The sequence below is a fragment of the Heterodontus francisci genome, chromosome 3 (assembly GCF_036365525.1).
Source record: "Heterodontus francisci isolate sHetFra1 chromosome 3, sHetFra1.hap1, whole genome shotgun sequence".
Taxonomy (NCBI): Eukaryota; Metazoa; Chordata; class Chondrichthyes; order Heterodontiformes; family Heterodontidae; genus Heterodontus; species Heterodontus francisci.
The window spans coordinates 61225651-61250240 of NC_090373.1; the positions used below are offsets into that span (position 1 = coordinate 61225651).

General features: G+C 44.7%; 1 protein-coding gene across 1 annotated transcript; it reads left to right on the forward strand.

Annotated features, from left to right (window-relative positions):
- The first annotated feature begins 8341 nt into the window (after positions 1-8341).
- Positions 8342-24219, forward strand: cimip5 (ciliary microtubule inner protein 5). The gene is made up of 3 exons (XM_068017592.1): positions 8342-8975; positions 15023-15062; positions 23925-24219. The coding sequence occupies exons 1-3, from the start codon at positions 8770-8772 to the stop codon at positions 24114-24116; spliced, it is 438 nt and encodes a 145-aa protein (XP_067873693.1). The 5' UTR covers positions 8342-8769; the 3' UTR covers positions 24117-24219.
- The last annotated feature ends 371 nt before the right edge of the window (positions 24220-24590 follow it).

The window sequence follows — 24590 nt, forward strand, 5'->3', positions numbered from 1 at the left end:
TTCCAGGTTAACTGCTAAGATGGCCAAATACATAAGCAGACGTGGCCAGACCAGTTTAGTCACATGACTAACTGGCTGTTGGAGTTATTTTGAATTTTGAACTTGCCACAGAGTTTTAAACTAGCAGAAAGCTGTTTTCTCTGGGACTGAAAAGACCTCTTGTGACTGGCTTGCTGCCACCTCTCTCCTGTCTGCTTTCATCTCTCTCACCAGCTTCAGAAACCACTGAAGAAATATGAACCCCAAGAGAGAAAAGTCTCCTACAGTGAACAAGGTTTAAGAAGAATATTGGGCCCCAAAGAAAAGCAAGATCTACCTACAAGCAAGGACGACAGCGAGCTCGAAGCACAGTAACAAAAACCCCTCTTCAGAGATTGCCTCAAACCTTTTTATTTTTCTTCTGCTCTTTTCTGTTTCTATTTGCATGTGCATATCGCATATGCATGCTAGCGTGGGGCGTGGATTATATCCATAGGCGTTAACCGAATTAGAGTTTAAGTTTAAGTTTTAATAAATTTCATTTTTCTCCTTTAAACCTAAGAAAACCTGTTTGTGCTCATTTCTTTGCCTTATAATTGGAAAGCGGTGAACAATGATTTACCAAAGGGGAGCTAGAACACAGTGTGTTTAACATAAAACCTCGTAGAGTAAGACCAGGTGAAGGCGAAAAGGAACCCCTAGACACCTTTCTCACCTGGTCACAACACTAACCAAGCCTCTATCCAGGCTAATATGTTACCACCATACCATGGGCTCTTATTTTGTTTAGTAACCTTTGATGCACACCTTTCCTAAAAGTAATCTAGCTATTTGCACACAAACTCTTACAGTAGATACTCAACAATCAACTTATGATTTCACTGTAACGTCACTGTTTGCTTTTTTAGCCCACTCTTCCTTCAAACCTAGCATGTGTTAGTTATTGCTAGCTACTTAGTGCATGCTGCATAAAATTTACATTACAGTGTAATGTACATTACACTTTAGGGCAAGGCAGGGACTTGCACACTTTAGGGGCTCCTAAAGTTTGACTGTTCGCATCATATCTTGATGGAGCCAAGTCTAGCAGATAATTTAAAGTATTTGGCACAGAGCAATGAATCAAGCGAATTCAGTCAATTCCAAACATCTGAGGTAACTGATATTCTGAGGTAATGGTATTGACTAAAATCTGTGTTTCAGGTGATGGAATGGATCATGGAAGAAGTCAGGCCAATGAGTCTTTGAAGCCCTTTGATAGACACCACCAGGCTTAACTATTCCAATGCTCTACTAGTTAGGCTTCCAAATCTCCACCCTCCATAAACTTGAGCTCATCCAAAACTCTGCTGGCTATATCCTACCCCACTCCCATGTGACAAGGGCTGAAGACAATGGCTTGGGTCTTCTCAATGTTTAACTGGAGGATTTTGCAGCTCATACAGGCTGAAATGTCAGATAAGCAATCTGACAACAGAGGTAGTGGCGGGAGTTGAGACAGTGGTGTAGAGGTAGAGTTGGGTGTCATTAGCGTACATGTGGAAGCTGACTCCATTCCTTCGGACTATGTCACCAAGGAACACCATGCAGATGAAAAGAAGAACGGAGCCATGGATAGATCCTTGGGGAACTCCCTAGGTGATGGCATAGGTCATAGGAAGGGAAGCCATGAGATCAGATGCTGTAGGTGCAATTGGAAAGATAATAGACTGTGAGCGCAACCCCATTAAGTTGGATAATTAAAAGCAGAGACATTGGAGGTGGATCATGTTGAAGGCTGCGAAGAGCTTAATATCTATACACTTGGATACCTTCATAAATCAGTGTAAGGATAAATCATCAGTGTTACGACCAGGCGAGAAAGGTGTCTAGGGGTCTTTTACTGTCTTCACCTGCTCTTATTGTAGCAGGGTTTAATTTTAAACACACTGTGTTTTGAGCTCCCCCTATGCGAACCCTTGTTCACAGCTTTCCAATTATAAAGCAAAGAAATGAGCTCAACAGGTTTTCTTTAGGTTTCAAGAAGAAAAGTGAAATTTATTAAACCTTAAACTCTAATATGGTTAACACCTACAGATATACGATGCACCCATGCTAGCATGCACACACGATACACACTTGAAAATAGCGACAGAAAAAAGTAGAAGAAAAATAAAATGGAGAGGTTTGAGGCAGTCTCTAAAGGAGTTTTCTTGTTACTGTTTCTGTGTTTCCAGTTCGCCGTAGAGTCCTTGATTGTAGACAGCTCTTACTTTTCGTTGGGGCCCAGTATTCTTCTTAAACCTTGTTCACTGTCGGAGACTTTTCTCTCTCGGTGTTCATATGTCTTCAATGGTTTCCGGAGCTGATAAGAGCTAGATGAGAGCTGACAGGAGAGAGGTGTTCTCAGTCCAGGAGCTAACAGCCTTCTGAGTTTCAAACACTCTATGGCAAGTTCAAAATTCAAACAACTCCAACAACCAGCCAAGCCATGTGATCAAACCGGTCCGACCACATCTGTTTGTGTATTCGGCCATCTTAGCAGTTAACCTGGAATGCTAGCCTTTCCACTTTCAACATCTGGTAATCAAATGTCCATTGTGGATTAAATTGGAGCAGGGAATAGCCCCTTTGTTCTTTGAAGTATTGTCTGTGGATATGATAATGCCTCTCTCCAGCAAAGTCTCCAATTGTTTTTTAAAGCAAATTCTTTCTTCACCGTCAGCAGTTTAAAATCAATGTTCATGTGGCAAAATTAATTTTCTTCATTCTTGGCAGGTGGGGGGCTTGCCTGACAATGAGCAAGGAACTATGGGCAACTAAAGTTGTACACCATTGACAGTTGTAATTTATATTAGGACTCCTCATTAACTACAACATCTATACCAGATGAGCACATCAGAGAGGAAAGATTTTGTCCTCTTTCATTTTGACCATTTCTTTGTCATTTTTAACAATTTTTCTTTTTGAGCAGAAATATTTTCCTATTCAACAGCATAAGCGGACGTCATAATCTCAATTAGCAACTGTTTAAATCTACAGAGCAGGATGGGAGAAGTCCTCATCCAAAAACATTTTGTAAGTATAGCCAATAATCTATTTCCTGAACATATGTTAATCATCAAACACACCACTTGTACTTGAGCTATCAAACACATTAAATGTTATGTAATGCCATCCACAGTTACAGGGCAGATAGTATTTTAAAATTCACTTATTTTACAACTCACTTGTACTCTGCACAATATGTCTAGAATTGTTGACCCTTCCAAAACTTCCACAACTCTGACCTTTTTAACCATTTCTAATTCACCTTTACAAGAAGTTCCATTGCTGCCATGATATATCTGCGACTGATGGTCTACAGACTCATGTCAAACAGTGAGACAGGAACCTTTTTTGTGTGACTACCTGAATTTTGGACCTTTCAGAAGAAGTCCTTAACAAAATTAAATTCTCACCACTAAACAACAAACATCCTAAATTTTGCGATTTATAATTAAAAGCGCATTCTTCAATTTAGGTTATTCTGATCAAAGTTAAATATAAATTCTATATGGACCTCAGATAAAGATTTTCTGCATTAGCCTGCACTTGGAGGGATCTCTTCTGCTTGAACTGCACACAAAAGCCAATGTTGCTATGGTACCAACTTTTGATTAGAGTGCCTTAAACAAACAAGTGGGATGCGTAAAGTTTGATATGTATCCACTGGGTTTTGCAGTTAACTCAGTCAATTGTCATGACTTTGCAATATTCCTATTTCAACAAAGTAAGTTTGGAGACCAGAATCTCACCAATATAGATTTTATTCTGAGATAATAGCACACAGTATGATTGATAAATGCCCCAAAATTTCCTAGAGACTTGCACCAATGTAATGGTATATCTAAATCGTACAGCCCATTCCACAACATAAAAGAAAGAAAATGATGGGGTAGGTGATTTTTACGTCACTCTGCCATTATCCTTGTGAAACAGTAAGAAGGTAATTATCATACCTCTGCACCCCATTGAAATCAATGGCAATCTCAATTTCCTGCATTAATGCTACTCTTATCACCACTGCTACATAGACTGTAAAATAATGGCACTGGATGGACTGGCAGCTGTGTGATTTAAGGAATTAAAGGATCCATCATCAATTCAATTCATTATTTTTCAAGTTAATTACTTTGGCTAGCTGCTGGGAGATTTATAGGTATTTTATTACCTTGATAGATTAGTCATGGTTTTATTAATGTGTTACAATTTAATGAATGCTGAGCCAAGTTGCTCTTGCAGAGAACTGGCGTGGACACGATGGGCTGAATAGCCTCCTCCTGTGCTGTCACCACCCTCTGATATTATGAATTCATTTAAAATGTGACCTGTGGCTGTAACATTTCAAATTATATGAAAAGGTAGCCTGCTGTGTTAAACAACCAGTGACCACTTTAAATAGGAGCTTCACATCGAATCACATTTGGAAACTTGCTGCAAGTAGTTAGAACGCTGAGTGAAAGCATACGTCAAAGCATTTCTACACCCTATATGATATGTACGCTGTAAATAAATCACTGGTTAAAAGCTGTCCTTGCCGTTGCAGAAAACAAATTTGTTTCTGCTTTGACAAAAATTTGTTTCTGCTTTGCCAAAAATTGTTTTTTTTAAAATATATTGTTGAATCTAGTTGTAATGCAGCAAAAATGGAGCATCCAGCAAACAAGGCAATAATGTGGGATTGTTTGGAGGACACGAGGTGATGGTAGGGGGGAGGAATAGACACTGATATTTATTTATACATGCAGTGGTGACCAGAATCACAGGACTGGATTTTAACTGAGTGGCTCATTCGGGACAGGTGGGGATGTGTGCAGGATGGAAAACCATGTCCCAGACAATTTTAGCTCCTGGGACCCATTTAAAAATTGCTTTTGTTTGAAACCCTTGTCAGCCAGGAAGAGCAGACGCATTTCTCCCATGGCCCCAAAAGGAGCCTTTCGGCCTCCCAACCCCCAGTCTTGACTTTCCTTCTCTGTCCTGATATCGGTTGCCAAAGCTCTCGCCCAGCAGTAACTTGATGCTACAGACTGTTCCCTTGGCTTTTGGGTGTCCTAACACTCCTGAGACGATTTCCACTCCCACCCGCAGACCTTGATGCCAGTCCTGCAGTTTCAGGAGTGACCTGCTGAGTATTTCCAGCATTGTCTGTTTTGGTTTCAGGAGTAATACTGTCCTAGAACATAAGAAATAGGAGTAGGCCATTCGGCTCCTCAAGCTTGCCCCGCCATTCAATAAGATGTTCTGTTCTGCCCCAAACCTCAACTTCTCTTTCGTGCCAGCTCCTCATAGCCCTCAACTCCACAATATTTCAAAAATCTATCTACCTACTCTTTAAATACTTTCAGTGATCTAGCCTCCACAACTCTCTGGGATAGAGAATTCCAGACATTCACTACTCTCCGAGAGAAGAAATTCCTTCGCATCTCAGTTTTAAATAAGTGTCCCCTTATTCTGTAACTATGTGCCCTGGTTTGAGATTCCCCCACTAGTTGAAACATTTTCTCAACATTTACCCTGTCAAGCCCCCTCAGGATCTTGTACGTTTCAATAAGATCACCCCTCATTCTTCTAAACTCTAATGAATAAAGGCCTAACCTGTTTAGCCGTTCTTGATAAGTCAACTCCTTCATCCCAGGAATCAGCCTAGTGAATCTCTTTTGAACTGCCTCCAATGCCAGTATATCCTTTCTTAATTACGGGGATCAAAACCATACACAGTACTCCAGGTATGGCCTCACCAACACCCTGTAGAGTTGTAACAAGACTTCCCTATTTTTAAACTCCAACCCCCTAGCAATAAAGGCCAAAATTCCATTTGCCTTCTTAATTACTTGCTGCACCTGCATGCTAACTTTTTGTGTTTCATGCACAAGAACACCCAGATCCCTCTGTGCTGCACTTTTTTGGAGTCTCTCTCCATTTAAATAATCTGCCTTTTGATTCTTCCTACCAAAGTGCATGACCTCACACTTTCCTACATGAAACTCCATCTGCCAAGTTTTTGCCTACTCACTTAACCTATCTATATCTCCTTGCAGATTCCTTATGTCCTCATCACAAGATGCCCTCCTACCTATTTTGTATCATCAGAAAATTTGGATATATTACACTCTGCCCACTCCTCCAAGTCATTAATATAGATCGTAAATAATTGAGGCTCCAGGAATGATCCTTGTGGCACTCCACTAGTTACATCTTTCCCCAACCTGAAAAAGACCCATTAATCCCGACTCTCTGTCTTCTGTGTGTTGACCAATCCTCAATCCATGCTAATACATTACCCCCAATACTGTGAGCTCCTATCTTGTGCAATAATCTTTTATGTGGCACCTTATCAAATACCTTCTGGAAATCCAAATACATTACATCTACCGGTTCCCCTTTATCAACTTTGCTTGTTATATCCTCAAAGAACTCTAGCAAATTTGTCAAACACGATTTCCTTTTCATAAAACCATGTTGACTCCATGTCCTGCATTGTTTAAATGAGTCCCAGGAGTTAGAAAGGTCCAGGCCTCCCGGTATGTGACACTTGCCCTTTTACCCCCTCTCTTCCCATAGCCCAAGGCCCCTCATGCTCTTTCCAAGCAATTTACTTGTATTTCTAGTCACAGACCTTCCCTCTTGTTCCCCCCCACCTCCCCTTTCCCTGCCTCTGCTTAAAACTTGTTACATCTCAACTTTTTCCAGTTCTGACAGAAGGTCATTGACCTGAAATGTTAACTCTGAGGCAGGGGTGGTGACCACATTAACATATTGTTTGCCTTTGCTCCATGACCTTTTGGTCAGCTATGTGGCCTTGTCCAATCTACACCTTCTCCTTTGTTATCTCTTGCCCCACCCCCGCTTTACTTGCTTATAACCTTTGGCATTTCTCATATTTGCCAGTTCCGAAGAAGGGTCACTGACCCGAAACGTTAACTCTGCTTCTCTTTCCACAGATGCTGCCAGACCTGCTGAGTGATTCCAGCATTTCTTGTTTTTGTTTCTGTATTTTAGATTGTTTATTAACAGCCAGCTTCTCTGGCCGAACCTTCCAATGCAAGAGGCAATTTATCAACAGAACACGGGGACAGTGCCTGTGACTTTCCATCCAAAATCGAAGACATGCACCACATTTTTCATTGTGCTTCTGAGCTCTCATTGGTGTGGCCCATATAATTTCTTATGAGTTCAAACTGAACAGATCCTGGCTCTGCATGTGTGGTTAGGTGTCTTTAAAGAATCATACTTCCAGAATATGGAAAGATCAAAGGTAGAATTAAACCAAAACATTAGGAAATAACGGGGTTTAACTTCTTTTGGTTTGCATATTTGATAAAATATCACACGAAAAGATGCGCATAAAGGCATTAACTGGTGTGTTACTAAAATTAATCAAACTCCATTTTAAGCAATGTTATAACGCAGAAAATGAGACGAATGGATATTAAATAAAAACAAATACAATGAGAACTACAGTTAAACAGAAAAAAACCCTAACGTTTAAGTTGAAGAAAAAGGGCAATTAAACGGTTGTGAGAGCCATAACTTTACTCCCAGCCATGAGCCTTCAGGTTCGGGAGCACTAGCCTAAGATTATCTTATGCTTTGATCCAGTGTTAGACCAGGATCCTTACTAGCAGCCAGGTCATCCTTTTCAATCAGCTACCGGTCCCTGGCCCTTCACTGCCGCACCGACTTTGAACCTTTACCTCAATACAGATCTGGACGATCCATCCATCGTTAGCAGTCTGGTCTAGGTCTCCAGACTGCCACGTCCCTAGCCCCTATTTAAAAAGCACTCAGCCACGATTATTTTCCCACTTATGTACGCATGGTGTCAGCTATGACGGCTGCAAGCTCCTTTATTCCTGCTGCCCCTTTGTCTCCTGTCTCCTCCAGGGTCAGTCACTCATACTCCCACCTCTTTCTGCAGCATTGCCTTTTCTGTCCTACAGCCCACTTAGTACTGCTCCTCTCCAGCCTCCTGTCCTGTCCCTATGGATATGCTTAAGATTTTCTTCTGCTCTTCCTACCCTGGAGACATCATCATCGCCTCATCCACCAGCTGATTGTTTTGTTCGCTCAGGATTCATCTCTTTAACCTCCTGCCCCTGCTCTTTCTTCTTCCACTCCATTTTCAATTCCTCTGGCAGGTTTCCAACCAACTTAAAATCCCATGACGTGCAATATGTCCACACCAAGCCCTGATCATCCATGACACATGTCCTGATTAACTTCCATGGGCTTCCTCTCCCACAACACACTGAATTCAAAATCCTCATTCCTCACTCCACTTTCCAGCCCTATGTCCCACCCTATGCCATCAGGCAACTGTGGCCTGGTGTCAATCCTTCCTTTTTTTTACAGCCCACAATGGATAGCAGAGTCTACAGCTGAAAAACTCTTCATGTAAATCCCCGCTGGCCTTTCTACTCTCTCTCAAACAGCAAAAAGCCTCCTCTTTATAATGTGTCCTTGTTTTTTCTCTCCCTCTGGGCTGTTTTGCTGACTGACTCAAGGAATGAGACTTCTGATGCAGTCCCAGTTTCCCCCGTTTCCAATAGCGACAGTAAACAAGCTGCTGCTATTAGCGGCAGGGACGGAGAGGGGGAGTTCTTTAACTACTTTGGAGCTTGCTTAACTTGAAAACTTTTCTGCTGAATTGAAAGAAGAGGCATTTCTCCTAAAATCACAGCTGCCCTTTCCCTTGGGAGCTGGAAGTTGCTCTCGGTGAAGATCAGCAGCCCCTGACTAACATTTCCAGGTGAACTCTGCTGGAAGATGGGGAGTAGGGAGCTGCATTTTAGCAGAACGACTTCGGCTGGATATCGTTTGGCGGACAAACCGAGCGCTGCCGCCCTCACTGGCCACAGCAAACCGGCAGCGGGCAGCCGGTTCCCGGGCAAACTCTCATACCTCGGGACGGTCCAGCACGACAGACTGTGGAGGGAATTTATACGAGCAGAATGGCAAGGACTCAAAGAATGGTGAGTTCATTTTGATGCACTTTCCTGCTGAAAGTTGTGTTTTTATGGACTATTACAAAGAAATCGCCAAGGCTTCACACATTGATTTCTAGAGTAGGATAATTCGTTTGAGATAGATATGCTTTATTTGCTTTTCAATCATACAACACAGAAGGAGGTCATTCGTGTCTTCACCAGCTCTTTGAAAGAGTTATCCAATTAATCCCACTCCCCTGCTCTTTCCCCATAGCACTACAAATCCCCCCTTCTCTAATCGTTCCACTTTTGAAAATCTGTTTTTCCATATCAAAACACACTATGTATGCTTAAGTAGAGGCAGTAAGTTAAAATGTGTAAAAAGGACATGCAGAATAACACCTTTCAGGTGTCAAGGAAGGCAAGCTCCAGCAGCTGATGGGGACTAATGCCCTTCCAGATCATTCTTCCCCTTCACTTCCCTCTGACCCCACACCTTCTAACCTGACCCCCTTGCCATGTATTCGCTTTCCCCTCTGACCTTCCCCTCTCTGACGCTCCCTCTCTGACGCTGAACGTTCTGTACTCAGCAAAGGACTAAGTTTTATCCCCTTATGCCCCCACCTCAATAAATTTCGCGCTCAGCATGACGTTGAGCTCTTCTTCCATCGCCTTCAACTCCGGGCTCACTTCTTTCACCAGGAATCCTCCCCCCGACCAGCAGACCCTTTCACCTGCCTCCAGCATTCTCCCTCAACCTGGACCCCTCCCTCTGGCCTCTTACCAACTCTTGATCTTTTCATTGAAAACTGTCGGCAAGACATCGGCCATCTCAATTTCTCTGCTCCCCTTTCTCTAACCTGTCTCCTTCTGAACTTGCCGCATTCCGTTCTCTCAGGTCTAACCCCGACACTGTGATCAAACTTACAGACAAGGGTGGTGCTGTTGTTGTCTGGCGTACCAACGTCTACCTTGCAGAGGCTCAGCGCCAACTCTCAGACACTTCTTCCTACCTTCCCCTGGACCATGACCCCACCACTGAACATCAAGCCACTGTCTCCAGGACTGTCACTGACCTCATCTCCTCTGGAGATCTTCTCTCTACAGCTTCCAACCTCATAGTCCCGCAACCCCGGACAGCCCACTTCTACCTCCTTCCCAAAATCCACAAACAGGACTGTCCCGGCAGACCCATTGTCTCAGCCTGTTCCTGTCCCACTGAAATTATTTCTTCCTATCTTGACTGTCTTTTCTCCACTGGTCCAGTCCTTTCCCACCTTCATCTGTGACTCTTCTGACGCCCTACATCATTTTGACAAATTCCAGTTTCCTGGCCCCAACCGCCTCCTCTTCACCATGGACATCCAATCTCTCTACACCTCCATCCCCCACCAGGACGATTTGAGGGCTCTCCACTTCTTCCTCTAACAGAGGCCCAACCAGTCCGCATCCACCACCACCCTCCTCTGCTCAGCTGAACTTGTTCTCACATTGAACAACTTCTCCTTCAACTCCAGTCACTTCCTTTAAGTAAAAGGGGTTGCTATGGGTACCTGCATGGATCCCAGTTCTGCCTGTCTTTTTGTGGGATATGTCGAACATTCCTTGTTCCAGTCCTACTCAGGCCCCCTCCCCCAACTTTTTTTCCAGTACATTGATGATTGTATCGGTGCCGTTTCCTGCTCCCACCCCGAACTGGAAAACTTTATCAATTTTGCTTCCAATTTCCACCATTCTCTCACCTTTACATGGTCCATCTCCGACCCTTTCCTTCCTCGACTTCTCTGTCTCCATCTTTGGGGATAGGCTGTCTACTAATATTCGTTATAAGCCCACCGACTCCCACAGCCACCCCGACTATACTTCTTCACACCCTGCCTCCTGTAAGGATTCCATTCCATTCTCCCAGTTATTCCGTCTCCGACGCATCTGCTCTGATGATGCAACCTTCCACGATGGCGCTTCTGATATGTCTTCCCTTTTCCTCAACCGAGGACCCCCCCCCTCCACTGTGGTTGACAGGGCCCTCAACCGTGTCCGGCCCATTTCCTGCAACTCTACCCTCACCCCTTCCCCTCCATCCCAGAACCACGACAGGGTTCCCCTTGTCCTCACTTTTCACCCCACCAGCCTCCACATCCAAAGGATCATCCTCCACCATTTCTGCCACGTCCACTGATGCCGCAACGAAACGCATCTTCCCCTCCCTTCCCCTGTCAGCATTCTGAAGGGATCGTTCCCTCCGTGACACCCTGGTCCACTCCTCCATTACCCCCAACACCTTGTCCCCTTCCCACGGCACCTTCCCCTGCAATCGCAGGAGGTGTAATACCTGCCCATTTACCTCCTCTCTCATCACTATCCAAGGCCCCAAACACTCCTTTCGAGTGAAGCAGCGATTTACTTGTACATCTTTCAATGTAGTATACTGTATTCGCTGCTCAAAATGTGGTCTCCTCTACACTGGGGGGACCAAACGCAGATTAGGTGACCGCTTTGCGGAACACCTCCACCCAGTCCGAAAGCATGACCCCGAGCTTCCGGTTGCTTGCCATTTCAACACACCCCCTTGCTTTCATGCCCACATATCTGTCCTGGGCTTGCTGCAGTGTTCCAGTGAACATCAACACAAGCTCGAGGAACAGCATCTCATTTACTGATTAGGCACGCTACAGCCTGCCGGATTGGACATTGAGTTCAATAATTTCAGAGCATGATGGGCCCCCCTTTTTATTTTCAGTTATTTTTATTTTCAGTTTTTTTTTCTTTTTATTTTATTTGAGTTTGTTTCATCATTCATTTCTCTTACTATGTGCCTGCCCACTGTTTTTTTCATGTTTATGCTTTGGGCCAGGGCTGTTCATTTTTCTGTCCATTAACACCCTCTCTACATTAACACTTTGTCTTTCAACACACCATTAACATACCGTTTGCTTTTGCCCCATGACTTTTGGTCAGTTATTCTCTGTGACCCTGTCCTATCAACACCTTTACTTTTGTTATCTCTTGCCCCACCCCCACTTTATTTGCTTAAAACCTATTACATTTCTCACCTTTGCTAGTTCTGATGAAGGGTCACTGACCTGAAATGTTAACTCTGCTTCTCTCTCTACAGATGCTGCCAGACCTGCTGAGTATTTCCAGCATTTCTTGTTTTGATTGCAGAATAAGAGCAGCTGGTTCTTCAAGCTCATGCCATACTGTGATTATAAGAAATAGGAGCAGTCGTAGACCATATGGCCCTTCAAGCCTGCCCTGGTATTTATTACAATCATGGCTGATCTTCTGCCTCAACTCTACTTGCCTGCCCATTCCCTATATTCCCTCACTCATTTAGAGATCAAAAATCTAACTATCCCAGCCTTGAATTACTCAATGATGGAGCATCCGCAACCCTCTGTGGGAGGGAATTCCAAAGATTCATAACCCTCTGAGTGAAGAAATTTCTCATCTCAGTCCTAAATGGGCAGCCCTTAACCCTAGGGCTGTGCCCCCATATTCTAGATTCCCCAGCCAGGGGAACAATGTTTCAGTGTCTATGCCATCAAGCCCCTTCAGAATTGTGTATGTCTCAATCTCCCTCTCATTCTTCTAAGCTCCAAAGAGTATAGGCCCAATTTACTCAGACTCTCATTGTTGGACATCCCAGGAACCAATCTAGTGAACCTTTGCTGTAATACCTCCAAGACAAATATATCATTCCTTAGATATGGAGATCAAAACTGTGCATTGTACTGATGGTAGTTAATCATCTCAGTCCCAGGATATCACTGCAGTAGTTCCTCAGGGTAGTGTCCTAGGTCCAAATATCTTCAGCTGCTTCATCAATGACCTTCCTCCAACATAAGGTTAGAAGTGGGGATGCTCGCTGATAATTGCACAATGTTCAGCACCATTCACGACTCTTCAGATACTGAAGTAGCCTGTGTCCAAATGCAGCAAGACCTGAACAACATTCAGGTTTGGGCTGATAAATGGCAAGTAACATTCGTGCCACACAAGTGCCAGGCAATGACCATCTCAAACAAGAGATAATCTAACCATCACCCCTTGGTGTTCAATAACATTACCTGAATCCCCCGCTATCAACATCCCAGGGGTCACCATTGACCAGAAACTGAACTGGACCAGCCACATAAATACTATGGCTGCAAGAGCGGGTCAGAGGCTGGGAATTCTGCAGCAAGTAACACACCTCTGACCACCCCCCCACCCCCCTGACTGCCCATCATCTACAAGGCACAAGTCAGGAGTGTGATGGAATACTCTCCACTTGTCTAGCAGAGTGCAGCTCCAACAGCACTCAAGAAGCTCAACACCATTCAGGACAAAGCAGCCCACTTGATTGGCACCCATCCACCATCTTCAACGTTCACTCCCTTCACTACCAACGCACAGTGGCAGCAATATGTACCATCGACAAGATGCACTGCAGCAACTCACCAAGACCCCTTCGACAGCATCTTCCAAACCCGTGACCTCTACCACCTAGAAGGTCAAGAGCAGCAGATGCATGGGAACACCATCACATGCAGGTTCCACTCCAAGCCACTCACCATCCTGACTTGGAACTATATTGTTCACTGTCACTGGGTCAAAATCCTGGAACTACCTTCCTAACAGCACTGTGAGTGTACCTACACTGCAACTACTGCAGCAGTTCAAGAAGGCAGCTCACCACCAGCTTCTCGAGGGCAATTAGGGATGGGCAATAAATGCTGGCCTCGCCAGTGATGCCCACATCCCATAAATGAATAATTTTAAAAAAGCTGTGGTCTCACCAAAGCCATATACAATTGTAGCAAGACTTCCTTGTTTCTAATACTCCTATCCCCTTGCAATAAAGGTTAACATGCCATTTGCCTTCCTAATTGCTTGCTGTACCTGCATGCTAACTTTGTGTTCCTTGTACGAGTACACCCAAGTCTTTCTGAACATCAGCATTTACAAGTTTCATGCCTTTTTTTCAAAAAAATATCTGCTTTTCTATTATTACAAAAGTGAATAACTTCAAACTTCCCCACATTATATTCCATCTGCCACATTGCTGCCCACGCACTTAAACTGTCTATATCTCTTTGCAGCCTCTTTGTCTCCTCCTCACAGCTTGCATTCCCACCTAGTTTTGGATCCTGAGGAAACTTAGATACATTACTCTTAGTCTCTTCATCCAAGTCATTAATATAGATTGTAAATTAATTATGCCACCAAGACCATTATCTGTGCTCCCATGCCCCTCCCTCCACCCCCCCCCCCCCAAAATCATGGTGAGTGCTTTTCCAAATTCTAGATGTACACTCCTGATGGGTGAGACTCTACACCAGGAGTGTGAACTCTTAAACCGGAAAATTGTGGGAAATGTGTGCCCAAATTCCTAATATGCACCTTTAGCAGGAAAGGCTGCACATCATGAGTATAAACTTGTAAAATTCTGCCTGACATATCACAAAACACATGACATTTTGCCTAATAGGAACAGGTGAAATTTATAGACATGTTCTAATGTCCATATAGCTTTATTAGCACCTTAGCACGGTGTCTCAGCACTACTTTCACAGGAATTCCTTTTTGTTTCATTTCCATAGCATTGTGATGGTTATCCACTTAATACATAATTTATTTTCATTATGCAATGTGCATAAATTAGTGTTTTCATGAAGGGCTAATTCACTCAGGTAACAACATCTGTCTGTCCCATTTGTTTTGTTGTCACATGATATAGTACAACTGCACAATTCATTGTGAATTTGCATGGTCTGTGCCTCCAATTACAAATTATTGTACTCGTACAATGGGTTCTTATGGTTTGGTAATTACAGGTCTGGAAGAACATCTATAATCTTTTGGTGTTATTGCAAACTATTGTATTTATGTAAATGAGCTCTGACTTCTGTCTACTTGTCTGTTGCTTGGATATCATTGATCTGGACTTCAAATTACCTTTTTATTTCTGAAGCCAAGCTACCATCTTAAATAAATAGGTTCATTCAAGAAACGTTATGTGTGTTTTACTTATCACATTGACCCCTTCCGTTTGCCATGTTGCCCAGTTAGTGCCCACTGCATTAACATTTTGCCCTTTGTCTTACCAGGGAAAAAAAGTGGAGCTTTCTGAAAGATTATGATGCCAAGGTAAGGATTGTAATTAATATATATGTGTATTATGAAAGAGCCATATTTTCAAATACCTTTTTCATAAATCTGCCGTTGGTGTATTAAAACATTTGCAGCATATTTGCAATGGTGATATATTCTCAGTCTTGAGAATGCATTGTTTTTTATATTACATGATAATGTTTTTTCAATGTACTTTCAAACCTGTGTGGTGTTTTCATCTAGACGTGGTGTAATTGCAACTCCAGTATTAATTGCAAACAAATTTCCCATCAGAATTCCATAGATGGGACTAAACTTAGATTTTCAAATTATGCGAAGTGTAAACGAAGAAGGGAACTGCACAAATTTCTAATGTTCCCAAGTTGTAGTGTCTCCCAATGTGGTGAAAAGGAAATCTGCAATGTTGTTGCTTTATGCACTTTTACATTCTAAGAATACATTTGTGCTCTCCAGGTAAGGTGAAACCATTAAATAAAAGCAAAATACTGCAGATGCTGGAAATCTGAAACAAAAACAAAAAGTGCTGGAAATACTCAACAGGTCTGGCAGCATCTGTGGAGAGAGAAGCAGAGTTAACATTTCAGGTCTGTGACTTTTCATCAGAACTCCCCTCTGACCTTCCCCTCTCTTATGCTGAACGTTCTGTACTCAGCAAAGGACTCAGTTTTATCCCCTTATGCCCCCACTTCAATGAATTTTGCGATCGGCATGACGTTGAGCTCTTCTTCCGCCACCTTCGCCTCCGGGCTCACTTCTTTGACCAGGAATCCTCCCCCCGACCAGCAGACCCATTCACCCGCCTCCAGCATTCTCCCTCCACCTGGACCCCTACCTCTGGCCTCTTACCCACTTGATCTTTTCATTGAGAACTGTTGGCGAGATATCGGCTGTCTCAATTAAAGGCCTGCTACCCGACCCGAAGCTGACGGGACCCAATGACGTGTCAGGTTGGGTCACTCTTCCGGGTCCGGCCTTCGGGGTCGGGCTGGGTCTGGGTCAGACACACAAGGTAAGTATTGCTGGTAAGTGTTTAAAGGAAAAAACCTACCTGAGCTGTGAGTCCGAGATGTCAAGCAGGGAAACTGAGTCTGCGCAGTGAGTGAGTGAGCGTCTGTATGACGTCATCACGCTCATGCTGCAGCTTTCTGCAGATTGGGAGTCGCAAGGTAGGTAAATGGAACATTCCGGTGGTCATGTCGGGCTTGGGTCAGGTCAGGCGTGGGAAAAAAAATGGAGGGACTCGGGCCGGGTTGTGCTCTAGTCCTATGTGGTTCTGTTGGGTTCAGGTTGGGTTTTTCTTGTGATCTGAGCAGGCCTTTAGTCTCAATTTCTCTGCTCCCCTCATCACCACCTTCTCAAGGGCAATTAGGGATGGGCAATAAATGCTGGCCTGGCCAGTGATGCCCACATCCCATGAATGAATAAAAAAAAAACTCACTCTAACCTGTCTCCCTCTGAAAAAGCAGTTCTGATGAAAGTCACTGACCTGAAACGTTAACTTTGCTTCTCTCTCCACAGATGCTGCCAGACCTGCTAAGTATTTCCAGCACTTTTTGCTTTTGTTGTTGAAGGTGAAACCATTATTAGATTTTACATAGTTTCAAATGTTTTAGCTCAGCTTGTTATTTTTAACCCCACTATTGTCTGTAAATGTGTGTTGGAGTGAGATTGGAAGTATGTAATGTTACAATTCCTGATCCTAGCTTTGATTGCATATCCCAGTCATATAATTAGAAGGACTGCACCAATGTCATTAGTGTTCTGTTAGCCATTTTGAAGATCAGTCCAAGTACTCTGTAGCAGTGGAGCCATGAAGTAATTGCAAGCAGAAAAAAAGTCATTTTTTATTAAATATATATTTCATTTTATTTCAGTTCGGTTGCTGTAATTTAGCATCTGGAAAGACTGTTCTAAGTGATTTATAAACTGCAGAATTATTTAAAGAGACTGATACAAGAAAGTGTTAAATGTCAACAGTGTCAAAATTAAAATCAGTGGCAAAGTAAGCCTGCTTTTCCATAATTGATGGTTTCTTTTCTGCCAATGGATATCTCCCGCCTCAAAGGCACAGAACAGCCATACTGGACTTGTAACAGGCTTTTGCAAGTCAATAGTGATAGGTTTATTTTACTGTAGAAAATGAGGCACCTTAATACAAATATTTCTCATCTCTGATGTACTGCTGTGAAGAGGAAAAATCACTCGGATGTTCATTGTGAGGTCACCAAGAAGAATACATCTGATAGCTTTTACCCTCTCTCTCTATCACAATCTTTTTATGTCTCCTTATTGGATCCCTACCAGGGGCTGGATTTTGTGCGGAATGCATGGCCCCCGGCGCCAGGCTGAAAAGTCGGGGGGACTCTGCATTTTGTCAGCCCCCCAAGAGCGATCCTCCGGTCTATTGGGGTGAAAGATTAAGGAGGCGGGATCCTCATCCCTTTAAACACTTGATAGGGATGGGGATCCCGCCCCCAATCACAGGGCCGGCAGCTCAGCAGTATCAGCAGCACTACCGGGAGCGGTGGACACTGCTGGTACTGCAGAGGCCTCGGATAGAGACCCAGCGGTGGAACCCCAGAACGCAGGTAGGCGAGGTGGTGTCACTGGGCCCAGTCCGGAAGGGGGATGGTGGGGTGGACGTTTGGGCCTGGGGAGGGGGGTCCGGGGTGGTGGGGGGAAGAGGGAGTTGGTGGGATTCATCCATGGGACACAAATTTCCCACGAAGGAGGGACCCCCCCCCCTCCACCCTTCAAGCCCACAGGGAGGGTGGCTGGGTAAGAGCCCAGCAGCGACAGGAAGAGGCCCTTTATTAGCCGTTTAAAGGCCACTTAAAGGCCTCAATTGGCCTCTGGTCAGGAAGCCCATCGTCGGCCTATCCGCCCTGGGGAGAAGTGGAACTGGCAATCCCAGCGTTGGGTTCTGTGCTGGCCGCTCCGATTTTCAAGCCCCTTGCCACAAAACCCACCGTCGGGAGGAGAACAAGATCCAGCCCTGGAAGTGGGGATGTTCGCCAATGATTGTACAGGGCGGCACAGTGGCGCAGTGGTTAGCACCGCAACCTCACAGCTCCAGCGACCCGGGTTCAATTCTGGGTACTGCCTGTGTGGTGTTTGCAAGTTCTCCCTGTGTCTGCGTGGGTTTCCTCCGGGTGCTCCAGTTTTCTCCCACATGCCAAAGACTTGCAGGTTGATTGGTAAATTGGCCATTATAAATTGTCCCTAGTTTAGGTAGGTGGTAGGGAAATATAAGGACAGGTGGGGATGTGGTAGGAATATGGAATTAGTGTAGGATTAGTATAAATGGGTGGTTGATGGTCGGCACAGACTCGGTGGGCCGAAGGGCCTGTTTCAGTGCTGTATCTCTAAACTAAACACAACTCCTCAGATACTGAAACAGTCCCTGTCCACATGCAGCAAGACCTGGACAAACGGCTTGGGCTGATAAGTGGCAAGTAACATTCGGGCCATACAAGTGCCAGGCAAAGATCACCTGCAACAAGAAAGAATCTGACCATCTCCCCTTGACATTCAATGGCATTACCATCACTGAATCCTCCACCATCAACATCCTGGGGGGGGTTACCACTGACCAGAAACTTAACTGGGCATGCCATATAAATACTGTGGCTACAACAGCAGGTCAAATGTTTGGGAATTTTGTGGTGAGTAACTCACCTCCTGACTCCACAAAGCCTGTCCACCATCTGAAAGGCATAAGTCAGAAGTGTGATGGAATACTCTCCACTTGCCTGGACGAGTGCAGCTCCAACAACACCATCCAGGACAAAGCAGCCCACTTGATTGGCACCTCACCCACCACCTTAAATATTCACTCCCTTTACCACTGGGGCACAGTATCAGCAGTGTGTACCATATACAAGATGTACTGCAGCAACTGACCAAGCCTCCTTCGACAGCACCTTCAAAATGCGCAAGCTCTATTACCTAGAAGGACAAGGGCAGCAGATACATGGAAACATCTGCAAGTTTCCCTCCAAGTCATACATCATCTTGACTTGGACCTATATCGCTGTTCCTTCACTATTGCTGGGTCAAAACCTGGAACTCCCTTCCTAACTGCACTGTGGGTGTACCTATACCAGATGCATTGCAGCGGTTCAAGAAGGTGGCTCACCAGCACCTTAAGGGCAATTAGGAATGGGCAACAAATACTTGCCTAGCCTGCGACGTTGAATTCCATGAAAGAATTTTAAAAATCTATTGTAGCATACACCCCACTGAATTTACTTCTCTTGCTCTTGTGCTTTTCCCTGCATTGAAATCAAGAGTTATCACATTGCACATGTCTATGACTTATTGTTTTCCAAAGCATTACTCTATCATACTCATAAGGAGCTGTGATGAAATAAACAATGAACTGGAAGAATTATGAAATTTTAAAAAATCAACTGTTTAAACTGAACCACACGAAAATGGGCACAAGAGTACCACAGATAATATGAGTAGAGGTCAAGGGACCCCTCCTGTACTGTCAATAAACAAGCCTGTCTGCAAAACCAAGTCTCATTAACTGTGTCTTAATTAGCTCTAGGGACAACTCGTTGAAATTTAAGGAGCCCATTACATGTTGATGAATCCTATCTATAGAAATGAACTAACAAAGGTTCTGTAAGACAGACTGACTCCACAGCTCAAACCAAGATGAATTGGTGTGAAGTAGCACCATTGTAACAGAATGGTCCCCATCCAGATGGAAACAGGTTTCCATATTTGGACCATTGTGTAGTCACACCAGGGGAGAGGGCCCTATGTCACCGGATAGAGACGCAAATGTGATAAATTTTTACCTTAAAAGGTAGCCCTCTGGAGAGAGAGGGGAGATCGACCAAAGAAGACACAGAAAGCCAGTTCCAGCCAGAGCCTGTGAGATTAGTCCAGCTAAGGAAGATGCTCTGCTGCTGATACTATACTTGAACTTGCTACAGCAGAGAACTTAAAAGGTGACCACTGCCTCCGGACTGAAATTTTAGCCACCAGAAATCTACAACACCTCAGCAAGTTCATTATTACAAACAACCAGGCCTGCACCTTTGAAAAGACCTTCCTCCCGAGAAAATTCAATAGGTTTCCGTGAACCACGCACTCTGAGTCCATCCGTCCATCTAGCCATCCCTCCGTCCATCCATTCCTCTCTCCCTCCATCTGTCCCTTTATCCATCTATCAATCCCTCCCTCCCTCCATCCCTCCCTCCATCCCTCTATCTATCCATCCATCCCTTTATCTGTCCATCCATCCCTCTATTCATCCATCCATTTATCTATCCATTCATCCATCCCTCTATCTATCCATCCCCTTATCCCTTTTTTTTATTCATTCATGGGATGTGGGTGTCACTGGCTAGGCCAGTATTTATTGCCCATCCCTAATTGCCCTTGAGAAGGTGGTGGTGAGCTGCCTTCTTGAACCGCTGCCGTTCATGTCATGTAGGTACACCCACATTGTTGTTAGAAAGGGTGTTCCAGGATTTTGACCCAGCGACAGTGAAGGAGTGGCGACATAGTTCCAAGTCAGGATGGTGTGTGCCTTGGAGGGGAACTCGCAGGTGGTGGTGTTCCCATGCATTTTCTGCCCTTGTCCTACTAGTTGGTAGAGGTCGCAGGTTTGGAAGGTGCTGTCTAAGGAGCCTTGGTGCATTGCTGCAGTGCATCTTGTAGATACTACCACTGTGCGTCGGTGGTGGAGGGAGTGAATGTTTGTGGATGGGGTGCCAATCAAGCGGGCTGCTTTGTCCTGGATGGTGTCAAGCCTGCTGAGTGTTGTCAGAGCTGCACCCATGCAGGCAAGTGGAGAGTATTACATCACACTCCTGACTTGTGCCTTGTAGATGGTGGACAGGCTTTGGGGAGCCAGGAGCTGAGTTACTCGCCTCAGAATTCCTAGCCTCTGACCTGCTCTTGTAGCCATGGTATTTATATGGCTACTTCAGTTCAGTTTATGGTCAATGGTAGCCTCTAGGATGTTGATAGTAGGGGATTCAGCGATGGTAATGCCATTAAATGTCAAGGGGAGATGGTTAGATTGTCTCTTATTGGAGATGGTCATTGCCTGGCACACATTGTGTGACGCAAATGTTACTTGCCAATTATCAGCCCAAGAATGGATATTGTCCAGGTCTTGCCGCATTTCCAGATGGACTGCTTCAGTATCTGAGGAGTCACAAATGGTGCTGAACATTGTGCAATCAGCGAACATCCCTACTTCTGACCTTATGATTGAAGGAAGGTCATTGATGAAGCAGCTGAAGATGGTTGGGTATAGAACACTATCCTGAGGAACTCCTGCAGTGATGTCCTGGAGCTCAGATAATTGATCTCCAACAACCACAACCTTCTTCCTTTGCATTAGGTATGACTCCAACCATTGGAGAGTTTTGCCCCTGATTCCCATTGACTTTTGCTAGGGCTCCTTGATGCCATACTCGGTCAAATGCTGCCTTGATGTCAAGGGCAGTCACTCTCACCTCACCTCTTGAGCTCAGCTCTTTTGTCCATGTTTTGAACCATGGCTGTAATGAGGTCAGGAGCTGAATGGCCCTGGCGGAACCCAAACTGAGCGTCACTGAGCAGGTTATTGCTAAGCAAGTGCTGCTTGATGGCACTGTTGATGACACCTTCCATCACTTTACTGATGATTGAGAGTAGGCTGATGGGGCGGTAATTGGTCGGGTTAGACTTGTCCTGCTTTTTGTGTACAGGACATACCTGGGCAATTTTCTACATTGCCGGGTAAATGCCAGTGTTGTAGCTGTACTGGAACAGCTTGGCTAGGGGCGCAGCAAGTTCTGGAGCACAGGTCTTCAGTCCTATTGCCGGAATATTGTCAGGGCCCATAGCTTTTGCAGTATCCAGTGCCTTCAGTCTTTTCTTGACATCACGTGGAGTGAATCGAATTGGCTGAAGTCTGGCATCAGTGATGCTGGGGACTTCAGGAGGAGACCGAGATGGATCATAAACTCAGCCCTTCTGGCTGAAGATTGTTGCAAATGCTTCTGCCTTATCTTTCGCACTGATGTGCTGGGCTCCCCCATCATTGAGGATGGGGATATTTGTGGAGCCACCTCCTCCAGTTAGTTGTTTAATTGTCCACCACCATTCACTGCTGGATGTGGCAGGATCCTCCATCCGTCCATCTCTCTATCCATCCATCCATCCCTCTGTCCATCCATCCCTTAATCCTTTTCAGGATCTAACACACCATTATTAACAAAAACTGATCTGTGGTCAGTTGGGAGATGAAAAGTGGAAGCCACCCACACCACTTATCACTTGTCCGTAATACCTGTCAAGCATCAGTGCAGACATTAGCACTCTGGGGTGGGGGTGTGGTGGGGTTAGGGGTTTGTGGTAGAGTGTTGCATAGATGGTGAGTTATAGGGGATGCACTTGGTGAAATGCACAGCACAAGTCAGCAGAAGCAGATAAGGTGACAGTGAAAACACAGGAGATGACTCACTGGAGGGGGCTGTCCTCTTCTAGCTCTGCTGAGTGGCAGATTCGTGGACTTCCAGGGTCCTGCCATGAAAGAAAAATGATTCCACACTAGCGATTGTATGAGGTATTGGGAGAACTGTCAAAGACTTTTAGCACCATGTCTAATGCTATAGAGGAGTCCACTTTCAGCATGAGAAGGGTTCTCTTGCAAGGCATTTCCACTCTGCCATCTACCCTGGAGCATGTGGCCATCTCCAGGGACACTGTAGCAGGGCCCTCACAGCAGGAGTTTGTGTCACCAACATCTCCAGCTTTGGAAACTCAAAAAATTGTCATCCAGACTCTGGACACCACCTAAATGGACTGGTGGACCAAGTCAGCATGGGTTTTCATGGCCTCACTCATGAAATGCAGTCTGCTGTCTTTCAAATAACTTGGAGTGATGAGTTGCAGCCCATTGTGAGTGAGGATGGAGCCAAAGTACAGGAAAATGTTGCCCTCTTTCAGGATGGTGGTGTATCTGCTCTCTCGCCTTCAACTCAACCAATACCTGCCACAGTGCCTGAAATCTGGTTGTGCCAAACTGGCTCAGTAGCAGCTGTGGAGCTACAGTCTGAATCCATGCCCTCATGTATATGTCTGGATCCCCAAAATGATTGGCATCAGCCTACCACTAGCTTTAGTGAAACCACTGGGGGATCACCTCACAGAATTAGGAGAACAAACCTTTTTACAAATGTACAAATTAGGAGCAGGAGTAGGCCCCTCGAGCCTGCTCCGCCATTCAAAAAGATCATGGTTGATCTGATTATAATCTCAACTCCACATTCCTGCCTATCCCAAATAACCTTTCACCCCCAAGTTTATCATAAATAGTGACAAGGACACCAGTGTCTCCCCTAAGGACTCCCTTAATCTTTTTAGAAATAGTGCCACAGGATCTTTTACGTCCACCAAGAGGGCAGATGGGGCACCTCTGACAGTGCAGCACTCCCTCAGTACTGAACTGGAGTATGAGCCCTGATTTTTGTACTGAAGTCCTGAAGTGGGACTTGAACCCACAACCTTCTAACTCAGAGGCATGAGTGCTACCAACTGAGCTATACCTGATAGGTGTAGAAAAAAATATTACGATGGGTGACATTTGGGTGATTTATGATTTGATGCAAATTAATATTTCTGGGAGCTCAAAATTAATTAGGTCTGTAGAGTAGAGCAGCTTATGATTATGTTCTCTTAGTAATCTTTGATGTGAAAGTTGGTTGAATGCTTTGTTTTAGAGAATGGATGCTCCAATAAACAGATCCTTTAAATCAAACAAATACAATTGGATTTTGACTTTGTATTCTCATTTCAGATGTATGTACATGGAATTTACTGCAAATGTTTATAAGAATTTTATTTAAACCTTTTGTTTTCCAGGGAAGACTACAAGTACAGGAACCCCTCCCTGAGTACATCCCTCTGTTCTCTGACAAATTTCCAAATACCACAAACCAGATATTTGGCAGCAGGATAGACTCTCATCTTGGTCAGGCAATAATAAGGATGGATTGTCAGCTTCAGAAAGAAAACCGAAAGAAAAAACTTGACAATGAGCTTATACCATGTTAAACAGGGAAACGTAGAATTTCATTTAGTGGTTACATGCTCAGGGAAATATTGAATTGATCATGTCAACATTGTTAGAGACTTAGGCCCCAATATTAACGTAGAGGCTGGGGTAGTGTGGGGCATGGGGTGTGTGGGGGTGGCGGAGGTGGAGGGGCTGTTTTGTGGTTGGGAAACCCAGAAGAATGGGTTTTTCTCTGGCCCTGCTGAAATTAACGGTAGGACCTGATTAACAATTTTTATCTCCGTTTCCCGGCTACAGCCAGCCAGATTGAAAGCCTGGTTGGCTGCCAGATGGGAAAGCCTGTGGGACGCGGCCCTAGTCAGGGAGCAGAGAGGAGGAAGGTGGGCATGGATCGATTGGCAGGAGACATTGGTGGGAGGGAGGTGTGGGTGCGGTGGTGGGGGGGGGGTGGAGGTGGTGGGGAAGGGAGAGTCAGAGACACATTGTTGGGGGAGCCAGAGACATGGGGTGGG

Coding starts and splice junctions, on each gene's coding strand:
- cimip5 (XM_068017592.1), top strand. CDS start 8,770: ATGGGGAGTAGGGAGCTGCATTTTAGCAGAACGACTTCGGCTGGATAT. Junction 8,976..15,022: donor TGGCAAGGACTCAAAGAATG/GTGAGTTCATTT, acceptor TTGTCTTACCAG/GGAAAAAAAGTGGAGCTTTC. Junction 15,063..23,924: donor TGAAAGATTATGATGCCAAG/GTAAGGATTGTA, acceptor TTTGTTTTCCAG/GGAAGACTACAAGTACAGGA.